Raw genomic sequence first — 12,217 nt, 5'->3', positions numbered from 1 at the left:
CTAGAAGACTCTCCCATAGAAGTCACCCTCAGTGACTTCTATGGTAGTCTTCTAGGCCTGGTCTGTGACCTGTACACAGACCTGGTCCTGACCATTGCGTCTATGGACCATGGGGCTGGCGTAAAGATAATTTCTCATTGCTTTGTAAATGCTGTTAAGAACAGCTCCGGCAAGATGGCCTCCCCCCATTATCATGTTCAGGAAATAAAAAAAATAAAAATCTGAGAACAAAAACCTGTTTAGAAAAAAGGAGATGTGTTACTATCTAATTTTAACTAGCAGAAATATTTTGAGACACATTTCCTTTATTATATTTTTAGTTCTTTTTTTGTACTTTTATTTTTTATTTATTTATTTTACTTTTAAAAAAGTTGTTGTTTTTTTTCTTTAACCATTTCTTACAGCCACAAAAGTTTCCCTCAAGACCGAAGGGAGCAGCGGGGAGCCCTCTGTAACCTCCATGTACCCCGATGATACAGAAAAGGAAGTGCCCAGTGTGGTCCAGGGAGTTTACCAGGCTACAGAATATAATAGGACCATAGTCGTACCTGCCGGCATGGTGCCCTCTGGATGACGTCTCTCCGTCTCAGGTGATAAGGAAGTGTGAAGCCTGAACAAATAATAAAATATATTTAGCACTGCTGAAATACTCTGTGCTGCTAATTTCTGCCCATTTCCTTTCCTTCTAAAGCTGCCTGACAGTATCACGTCAAGGTACAGAAGTCACCCAACTTTTCCAGAGCAGCGACCAACAGAACTAAGCAGATTAGTGACTCAGGTAAAGTTGAGCGACAACTGTCCCGGGATCGTCCTTATACCCGGACAGTTCAAAGATCATGCTGAACGCAACCTCCCCCCCTGTCCTCTGGGTGCAGCAGTTCTCCTTTAAAGAGGACCTTTCATCTGTTTAGCCGTAGTCTAATTAGGGCCTTACCTTATAGGGTGGCCCCCACTGATGTCATCTCACTATTCCCTTTTTTTTTTTTCAAAGACCCCCTTCCCCCGGTGATTTCGGAGCCTTATATTGTAATTAGCCGACTTGGTTATACTAGGCGGAGACTGGAGCGGTTCTCTTCTCCCTGGCTGTGAGCGGTGCGCTCTTAAAAAAAAAAAAAAAAAAAAAAAAAAAGCAGGATGATGTCAGTGGGGGCCGCCTGATAAGATAAGACCCTAATTAGACTAGGGCTAAACAGATGAAAGGTCCTCTTTAAGGGAACCTGTCACTATGAAAATGCAGTGTAATCTGAAAGCAGCATGTTATAGAGCAGGAGGAGCTGAGCAGATTGATATATGGTTTAAAGGGGGGAAGATTCAGTATAACTTCTATTTCAGTCATTTAAGTTTCTGCTCATTCTGGGCTCTGGAGTCCAGGAGACGGTCCCATCAGTGACTGACAGCCTTCCCTCTATGAGGAGACGGTCCCATCAGTGACTGACAGCCTTCCCTCTATGAGGAGACGGTCCCATCAGTGACTGACAGCCTTCCCTCTATGAGGAGGAGGTCCCATCAGTGACTGACAGCCTTCCCCCTATGAGGAGGAGGTCCCATCAGTGACTGAAAGCCTTCCCCCTATGAGGAGGAGGTCCCATCAGTGACTGACAGCCTTCCCCCTATGAGGAGACGGTCCCATCAGTGAGTGACAGCCTTCCCCCTATGAGGAGACGGTCCCATCAGTGACTGACAGCCTTCCCCCTATGAGGAGACGGTCCCATCAGTGACTGACAGCCTTCCCCCTATGAGGAGACGGTCCCATCAGTGACTGACAGCCTTCCCCATATGAGGAGACGGTCCCATCAGTGACTGACAGCCTTCCCCCTATGAGGAGACGGTCCCATCAGTGACTGACAGCCTTCCCCCTATGAGGAGACGGTCCCATCAGTGACTGACAGCCTTCCCCCTATGAGGAGACGGTCCCATCAGTGACTGACAGCCTTCCCCCTATGAGGAGACGGTCCCATCAGTGACTGACAGCCTTCCCCCTATGAGGAGACGGTCCCATCAGTGACTGACAGCCTTCCCCCTATGAGGAGACGGTCCCATCAGTGACTGACAGCCTTCCCTCTATGAGGAGACGGTCCCATCAGTGACTGACAGCCTTCCCTCTATGAGGAGACGGTCCCATCAGTGACTGACAGCCTTCCCTCTATGAGGAGACGGTCCCATCAGTGACTGACAGCCTTCCCTCTATGAGGAGACGGTCCCATCAGTGAGTGGCAGCCTTCCCTCTATGAGGAGACGGTCCCATCAGTGACTGACAGCCTTCCCTCTATGACTGTGTGCAAACAGAGAGCTGTCAATCACTGATAGGACCTCCTCCTCCTCAGAGGGAAGGCTGTCAGTCACTGATAGGACCTCCTCCTCCTCAGAGGGAAGGCTGTCAGTCACTGATAGGACCGCCTCCTGGAATCCATGGGAGGAATTTAAATGAATAAATTACAAGATAGCAGAAAGAAAAAAGGAGTGAGCACTCACACTATCTGGACCATGGGGATAGATATTATTTAATTCTTAATTAATAATAACAACACTCAAATACATTAATATCACATAAAATAACATAAAATGGAAAATGGTACCAACGTAAAATCACACTGGTGGGTGATAGTAGCGCAAGCCTTATATGATAAATTCACACTTGCCACCACCTCAGATTAAATGGTGGCAATAGAACCGCAGACCGTGAATACAAAGTCCCAATATAGATTCGTGTGGCTCCGGATTAAAGTGTCCACGTGTATAGAAATGTCTCTCAAACAAACAATCTCTCCACGGCTGGTACAGTATGTCCGCAAGGGGCTATAGGTATTAAATGCCCAATTCAAGTTCCTACCTTAATCCAAAGTTCAAAGTTTTGCCAGCTGTTCTCCGCTGGGCTGTCCTGCCACGAGCAGCAAGTGTGCCGGCCGCTTCGGCGTCTCACGTCACAAGTCTCGTGTCGCTGACGTCACAATATCGCGGGAGCACAGAGTTTGGCTGGTATGGATGGTAGGCAAATAATCAGACCTGTATTCAGCTCCTATGTTTTGGTGGAGTATTGATAGGATTCCTTATCGCATGGCCATGCAATGTATTATCTCAGAATCCAGTGGAGATAATACATTGCATGGCCATGCGATAAGGAATCCTATCAATACTCCACCAAAACATAGGAGCTGAATACAGGTCTGATTATTTGCCTACCATCCATACCAGCCAAACTCTGTGCTCCCGCGATATTGTGACGTCAGCGACACGAGACTTGTGACGTGAGACGCCGAAGCGGCCGGCACACTTGCTGCTCGTGGCAGGACAGCCCAGCGGAGAACAGCTGGCAAAACTTTGAACTTTGGATTAAGGTAGGAACTTGAATTGGGCATTTAATACCTATAGCCCCTTGCGGACATACTGTACCAGCCGTGGAGAGATTGTTTGTTTGAGAGACATTTCTATACACGTGGACACTTTAATCCGGAGCCACACGAATCTATATTGGGACTTTGTATTCACGGTCTGCGGTTCTATTGCCACCATTTAATCTGAGGTGGTGGCAAGTGTGAATTTATCATATAAGGCTTGCGCTACTATCACCCACCAGTGTGATTTTACGTTGGTACCATTTTCCATTTTATGTTATTTTATGTGATATTAATGTATTTGAGTGTTGTTATTATTAATTAAGAATTAAATAATATCTATCCCCATGGTCCAGATAGTGTGAGTGCTCACTCCTTTTTTCTTTCTGCTATATTGTCTATCTATTTTTGGGTTCGGGCACCCAATTTGTGAGTTTGCAGCACCCGCCCGTAATTATCTAAGTGTGAGCCAACCACCATTTTACTCTAAATTACAAGATTTACTGACTCTTTTCCCAGGCTGCTCAGCTCTTCCCGCTCTATAACCTGCTGCTCAGACATCATGTTTAACCCCCCTTTACTTGTTACGTGTGAGCCGGTGCACGGCTGTTCACATGTAAGTACAGGGGACAGAGATACAGGCAGCAGGAGGGATAAGGGGCTGCTCAGGGGAGATAAGCCGCGCCAACCTCTGTATAATTCTGGTTCCAGTAATGTCACAGATCTCCACTGCTGTGTATACGTGTATGCAGATACGTCTCCCTCACTCTGGTATGCTATGTATAAGTGCTACATATAGCGGTGTCATACCAGTCACACGTGTTGCATGTAGAGTTGAAGTAATAATAACCTTCATACAGCACCAGTATATTCCGCAGCGGAGGGCCACGCACATGACATAGCAAACACGTCTATTATTAAAGGAGTGAAGGCCCTGACCACAAGAGCTTACAATCTTCGAGGAGACAGCAGAGGTAAAAAGTGCACAACGGTCCCGACAACTCCGACCTGAACAGGGAAGTAGATCTAAACCCGCACGAGCCGTCACCGGCCGGGATCTGTGCCGCTTCTGTACAAGTCACACATGTATGTTCTATGTACAGCATACTAGTCACACTAGTATGTTACATGCAGATATATCATACTATTCACACATGTACAGTACAGACCAAAGGTTTGGACACACCTTCTCATTCAAAGAGTTTTCTTTATTTTCATGACTATGAAAATTGTAGATTCACACTGAAGGCATCAAAACTATGAATTAACACATGTGGAATTATATACATAACAAAAAAGTGTGAAACAACTGAAAATATGTCATATTCTAGGTTCTTCAAAGTAGCCACCTTTTGCTTTGATTACTGCTTTGCACACTCTTGGCATTCTCTTGACGAGCTTCAAGAGGTAGTCACCTGAGACCAGGTCAATGCCACACAGAGTTCTAGCAGCAGACACATCTCTAGAACAACTGTTAAGAGGAGACTGTGTGAATCAGGCCTTCGTGGTAGAATATCTGCTAGGAAACCACTGCTAAGGACAGGCAACAAGCAGAAGAGACTTGTTTGGGCTAAAGAACACAAGGAATGGACATTAGACCAGTGGAAATCTGTGCTTTGGTCTGATGAGTCCAAATTTGAGATCTTTGGTTCCAACCACCGTGTCTTTGTGCGACGCAGAAAAGGTGAACGGATGGACTCTACATGCCTGGTTCCCACCGTGAAGCATGGAGGAGGAGGTGTGATGGTGTGGGGGTGCTTTGCTGGTGACACTGTTGGGGATTTATTCAAAATTGAAGGCATACTGAACCAGCATGGCTACCACAGCATCTTGCAGCAGCATGCTATTCCATCCGGTTTGCGTTTAGTTGGACCATCATTTATTTTTCAACAGGACAATGACCCCAAACACACCTCCAGACTGTGTAAGGGCTATTTGACCATGAAGGAGAGTGATGGGGTGCTGCGCCAGATGACCTGGCCTCCACAGTCACCGGACCTGATCCCAATCGAGATGGTTTGGGGTGAGCTGGACCGCAGAGTGAAGGCAAAAGGGCCAACAAGTGCTAAGCATCTCTGGGAACTCCTTCAAGACTGTTGGAAGACCATTTCAGGTGACTACCTCTTGAAGCTCATCAAGAGAATGCCAAGAGTGTGCAAAGCAGTAATCAAAGCAAAAGGTGGCTACTTTGAAGAACCTAGAATATGATATATTTTCAGTTGTTTCACACTTTTTTGTTATGTATATAATTCCACGTGTGTTAATTCATAGTTTTGATGCCTTCAGTGTGAATCTACAATTTTCATAGTCATGAAAATAAAGAAAACTCTTTGAATGAGAAGGTGTGTCCAAACTTTTGGTCTGTACTGTATGTTCCATGTACAGTAGCTATGTCATACCATTTACACTAGTGTGTTACTAGTAGATGTCATACCAATAACACCTGTATGTTATACAGTACATTACATATGTCATATAATACAAATTAGCATGTCGATGTTCTACCAATCACAACAGTATAATACATGGAGATGTCATATTCACACTAGTATGTTATATGTAGATATATCACACTGTTCACACTAGTATGTTATATGTAGATATATCACACTGTTCACACTAGTATGTTACATGTAGCTGTCACACCGTTCATGTTACATGTAACTGGGTCATACTATCCACACTTGTATGTTACATGTAGAGGTTATAAGTAGACATGTCATACCACTCAGTCTAGTATGTTACATGTAGATACAGATACATTCACCCTTCCCAGGTATGTCCACCGCCAGCACACTACTCACCGGATGGATGACGTGCTCCCCGGTGACACTCAGCCCCACCGGCCGCTCCGTGTAACGTCCGCAGACGACAAGTCCCGGAAACTCGCAGGATATCAGGGGATAAACGCCACAACACTTCCCTGCCGCCTCAGGCCACGCCCATCACATCCTGCTCTCAGCCAATTGTCAGAGCGACAGGAGGTCTCCACCAATCACAGCGCGGCTTACAAATGACTCCGGCTCGGCAAGAAATAGGAGACGTACTGTGATTGGCTTAGAGCAATGTTATGCCTTAGAAACATGTGTTGGTATGTGACCCAGGTCTAATCCTCTTGTTGCAAGAGAGATAACGCGTATCACACAGCACGCGCTGATCTGTCTGCCTGTACCAGGGCGGCGGCCATGTTTGTGAAGACTAAAAGTCTGATTTATTATTAGACTACAATCTTGGTTACTACAGGATAGGGCAAGAGGCTGGATTCTAGTGATAAAGTAGAAGGATTACAAAGAATGAGATAATTAAAGGGGTTGTCTCCCTTCAACAAACAGTTGATGCAAGCCACTTACTAATGTATTGTGATTCTCCGTATTGCTACCTTTGCTCGCTGGATTCATTTTTCCATCACATTATACACTGCTCATTTCCATAGTTATGACCACCCTGCAATTTCTCAGTGGTGGTCGTGCTTCCACACCATAGGAAAAAGCACCAGCTTATGTGGGCTCCCACGGTCCCGGACACCAAATAGTCCTCCGATTTTTCTTATAATGTACAAGCACGACATTAGTGTACCCCAGTAAGAATAATGCCCCCATTAGTGTACCCCAGTAAGAATAATGCCCCCATTAGGGTACCCCAGCAAGAATAATGCCCCCATTAGTGTACCCCAGTAAGAATAATGCCCCCATTAGAGCGCCCCAGTAAAAATAATGCCCCCAAAAAGAAAATGCCCTCATTAGTCCCCTCCGTAAGAATAATGCCCCCATTAGTGTACCCCAGTAAGAATAGTGCCCCCATTAAGAATAGTGCCCCCAGTTAGAATTATGTCCCCAGTTAGAATAATGTCCCCAATTATAATAATCACCTCCTCCATTTTCTCTCGCTGCGGTGAACGCTCACTGCTGACTGGAAGCTCAGGACAGGACCTGCGCTCCAGCGTGATGACGTCTCGCAGGTCCTGTCCTTCAGTCATCAGCGCGAGCAAATGGAGGAGGTGAGCCCTTTATTTATTTTTTTACACGGGGGGGGGGGGGGATAGGTAGGGGTAGGTAAAGGCGACACTAATGACACTAATGAGCGCTTCACAGTGGACTCACTCATTAGTAGCAGACGTAGTAGGAACACAGGTATAGGAAAAATTACCGGCATCAGCAAGGACACTTAAATAACGGCCGGGTGGCAACTCTAATTGGAGAGTCACTGCCCATCCATCTGCTGCCTCAGCTACGACAGCTGTGGGCACCTTTCAGGCTCCCCTCCCCCACACTCTTTAGGAGGGAGAGCACTTCTCTCATCATTGGGTGAGTCCAATAAGTGATAGCGGAGGCAGCATGTCCGGAGAAAATCCCTTTATTGGGAACTGCTTACATGCAAAACCTGTTTAAAAGATTGCTACGTTTCGGCTATAGCATAGCCTTTGTCAAGCACCAAGTGATCCCCAAATGATCCTGTTTAAAAAGTGTAAGCCACACCTCCCCATACGGACGTGGCCAATTACATGATGACATCATACAATGATTATCCACAGTGCATCCAAGTGTGCACATATAAACCCGCTTACCATATATATAAGGCCTATTGCACACGACCGTATGGCTTTTTCAGTGTTTTGCGGTCCGTTTTTCATGGATCCGCTGTTCCGTTTTTTGTTTCCGTTGTGTTTCCGTTTCTGTTCCGTTTTTCCGTTCCGTTTTTCCGTATGGCATATACAGTATACAGTAATTACATAGATAAAATTGGGTTGGCCATAACATTTTCAATAGATGGTTCAGGAAAAAACGGAACGGAAACGGAAGACATACGGATGCATTTCCGTATGTGTTCCGTTTTTTTTGCGGATCCATTGACTTGAATGGAGCCACGGACTGTGATTTGCGGGCAATAATAGGACATGTTCTATGTTAAAACGGAACGGAAAAACGGAAATACGGAAACGGAATGCATACGGAGTACATTCCGTTTTTTTTGCGGAACCATTGAAATGAATGGTTCCGTATACGGACCGTATACGGAACGCAAAAAACGGCCAGTAAACGGGAAAAAAAAACGGTCGTGTGCATGAGGCCTAAGTGTGAAGCGCAATGGAACACATACCTCCGTGATGCACGCTTCCAGCGCGTCCCTCAGCAACCAGTGCGCATGTCCGGGGAGGAGGAGTCGTTCACTCACGTGCCCATCAATGACCACATGATCGCAGACTAACCCGAGCCACCCCCTACTCCTCACCCAGGCAGCGCTCCGTTGCTAGGGACGCACAGCGAATACGGGTGACATCCGTGTGCACTCCAAATTTTGCAGAACAGAACAGCTGGCCCCAAATAGAACAGTCCTATCCTTGTCCGTAATGCGGACAATAATAGGACATGTTCTATTTTTTTGCGGAAAAGAAATACGGACATACGGAAACAGAATGCACACAGAGTAACTTCCGTTTTTTTTGCGGTCATTGAAGTGACTGGTTCCGTATACGGTCCGCAAAAAAAACCAGAATGGACACAGAAAGAAAATACGTTTGTGTGCAAGAGGCCTGAGGGACATGTTGCTGATGGGGTCGACACCTATGAACGCATCCACCGCCATGGAATAACGCAGGCCTTTTGTATTCGGCTCTGTTCACATTGGCATTTCTGTTTTTCCATTCTACAAGAAAATTCAGACTAGCACATTCATAATCGCAGATGCACATCCATAAAGCTAGCATGCAGGAAGCAAACAAAAAAAGGTTTGGCAGCACAACATTTCACATACAAACATAAACAAACAAACATGAAATATTGCGCTGCCAAAGCTTTTTTTGTTTTTCCTTTTTGTCATAGCAACAGAAAAGCTATTGTGATGTCAGTTTGTTTCACATGACGGACACCAACAGCACTGACTATAACGCGGTCTGTCATGTTTCCGTCACCGTAGCCATTGTTTCACCAGAAAGAATAGTGCAGCCTCTAACACAGGTGTGAACGCAGGTTTTATTTTCACCCTATAGTGGCAGACAATCTGCTGAGCAGTCCTTATATTGGGCTGGGGTCTTTGGGGGTTTATTCCCACTACCTGCTGCCCTGTCTAGAGGCCACCCACAAAGTTGCATCAGCCTCTTAGTCTAGATGCTGCCCTGCGCCACTACGACCGCCGCACCACCAGCTTTCATGGCTTGTCTGACTGCCTAGAGCTGCAAACAGGTAGGATGCACATCACATAATATGCTACACAAGAGTAATACGGTCCCAGGTCACAAAGGCTCTGTCCAAATCCTTGTAAGAAAAGAGTACCACTCTACTTAAAGGGTTTCTGTCACCAGAATTAACCCTATTAAACTAGCTGACGTTAGCCCCTGCTCCTAGAGGCTCCGTTCTCCCACCTCTGGCCACGCCCCGCTACACTAGATTGACAGGGCCAGGCAGCCTTCACCTCCAACTGCCGGCCCTGTGCGCTGGGGAAATCTCGCGCCGTTCAGTATTCGGCGCAGGCGCACCGAGGAAGCCGGCGAGCGCCTTTCACTCACTGCGCCTGCGCTGAATATTGAACGGGACGGCGCAGGAGTGAGATTTACACTGCAGACAGAGTCGGCAGTAGGAGACCAACGCTGCCTGGCCCTGTCAATCTAGTGCAGCAGGGCGTGGCCAGAGGTGGGAGAACGGAGCCTCTAGGAGCAGGGGCAACGCCCCCACTGCACCCAGAGGCTAATTAGCATATTATAAAAGTTATATTTCTGGAGTAACGGGGGCATAGATAAAAGTAGGAATAGGCTATTTAGGTTCAGCTGACATTAACACATCGCTAATGTCAGCTAGCTTAATAGGGTTATATCTGGTGACAGAAACCCTTTAAAGGGATATTCCGGTTATGGTAAATTGTCCCCTATCCACAGGTGTGAGGAGATTCTACCACTGGGACCATCACCGATCATGAGAATGGAAACCCTGTACCCCTTAGAGCCCCCTCCAAATTAACGAAGTGACAGGTCGGGAACGCACACTGCCGCTCCTTTCATCTCTGTGAGAGTTCCGGACACAGCTCAGTGCTGTACTCAACTCCCATAGAGATGAATGGAGCAGCGGTGTGCATGGCCGACATGCCGCTGCGTTCATTTCAGGGAGGGCCCGAAAAGTACGGGGTTCTTGTTCTCATGATCAGTGGGGGGGTCCCAGCATTAAGACCCCCGCCGATCTAATAGTCACCCCCCTTCCTGTGGATAGAGGATAACTTCTCGCCTACAGAATACCCCTTTAACGTAAGTGAAGTGGGTTCCTACATGGCGTAACCGCTGCTGATTCGCCACTGCAGATTTCAATGCAGCCAATCCGCCCCATTGTGCAGTACCAGCAAACGGGGTAGCACCCTCAAAAATGTCATCCAAATGCTGCGCAAAAAATCCTCACCTGTAGAGCGGATTTGAGATCTGAAGCATGTCAATTTATGCTGCAGATCTCCACCGCAGATTTCACCCTTTGCAATGGAGAGTGTCACAGTGTCGCCACACACAGAGGCCCGCCAGCCCCGAGCAGATGCACAACAAATATGATACATATTCAGCATCCCACTGCAGAGCAGCGGTACACTGCAAAGGGGTTAAGATGTATTTTGGTGTGGTATGTGCATGTACAGTACTGTATTAATTGCATGCAAGGTGTTAATAGGCCGTATTTACATCCACCACTAGATGGGGCTAATATCACCCTCTCCATATAGAGAGAGGAGGGGTTAGAGCAGATCAGTCCAGAGACCAGTCAGTGAGTGAGGCTAAGTCTAGCCAGAGAAGTGAGCACATGCTAAGTGTTAAAGCTGAAAGTAAAGCCAGCTCTAGATTAAGTACCGACCAGAGCAAGGCCTGAAAATAACTTTGTATACTTAGGAAAGCATGCCATATGTAAAAGAGGAGGTGTAGAGAGAAGTTCTTTGGAGAATTGCTGTCTGAAAAGGACCACTAAGCCTCCATAGCCACGTGTTGAGGAGAGTAAAGTCTTTCGGGGGGGGGGGGGGGGGGGGCGGCTGGACACACTTGAGGAGCAGATCGAGAATATCCACATCCTGCAGAGGACACTGTGGATTTGTACATTGTAAGTACAACAACCTGTAAAAAAGGTGCAGATCATAGTCTGACATTGGGGTCTGCCCTATGGTGGCATTGCATAAAGACAAGTGTTTTACTCCATTCCTGGATGCTTGTGCAAGATTCAGCTAGAGACGTGCAGTGTGAGGAGAATTGCTTTAAAAGAGACATTGTGGACTATTTACCACCTTTGCAGCCGCGTAACCTGTAAAAACTGTGGACAATCTGCCAGTCCATGCATCCTGAGAACTCTGATGTAGCTGAACTTGAATCTGTCTGCAGGACTTGTGTTTCCGTCCAAATTAAAGGAACCATGACGGAATGCTGATTTCCGTTTTTTATTTCTATTGAAGTCTACGATGACGGATCAAAATGGATGGTCTTTAAAAGTGTTCCATTTTTCTTTTGTTTTTATTACTTTATAACGGATTTAAATAACGGAAAAAGAAACGGTGGTGTGAAACCAGCCTTAGTAATACAGTGGCAGTGTGGACAGAGCCTTACGGCCGCTCAGACTGGGATTACATGCACGTTAACCAGCATGCAGTTTCCATCTATAAGAGGCCCTCGGGCATCATATTCAATCTCACTTAATAGCGCAACCATCCCGTCTGTTGTTCGCCGCTCCTCTGCTGCGTCTCGTCTGCTCTTCCTCCATAAATCATGCGGTTTATTTTGCTGTTCACGCTGCTAAGTTCAGATCCTTTATCGTATGACTGTGACACAGATTTATTCTCTGCACCACGTCTCGCTATGTTCTTCTATCCATCTTTCTGAACAGACAGTAATTTTGGCAACATTGACAAACGGAAAGACACAAGAAAATAAAAACCAT

At 46.4% G+C, this 12,217-nt stretch overlaps 1 protein-coding gene across 1 annotated transcript in view; it reads right to left on the bottom strand.

Moving 5' to 3' along the window:
- EFR3A (EFR3 homolog A) overlaps positions 1-6,269 on the bottom strand; it is a 121,149-nt gene extending 114,880 nt beyond the window's left edge. Inside the window, exons 1-2 of the mRNA XM_044294172.1 lie at positions 6,137-6,269; positions 549-610 (exon numbers count right to left, since the gene is read on the bottom strand). Coding sequence (XP_044150107.1) covers positions 549-558 — 10 coding nt within the window. The 5' untranslated portion in view covers positions 559-610; positions 6,137-6,269. The remainder of the gene's footprint in view (positions 1-548; positions 611-6,136) is intronic.
- Positions 6,270-12,217: the final 5,948 nt, after the last annotated feature.

Source organism: Bufo gargarizans, chromosome 5 (genome assembly GCF_014858855.1).
Source record: "Bufo gargarizans isolate SCDJY-AF-19 chromosome 5, ASM1485885v1, whole genome shotgun sequence".
NCBI classification, from domain to species: Eukaryota; Metazoa; Chordata; class Amphibia; order Anura; family Bufonidae; genus Bufo; species Bufo gargarizans.
This window is presented reverse-complemented; position numbering and strand designations above follow the sequence as displayed.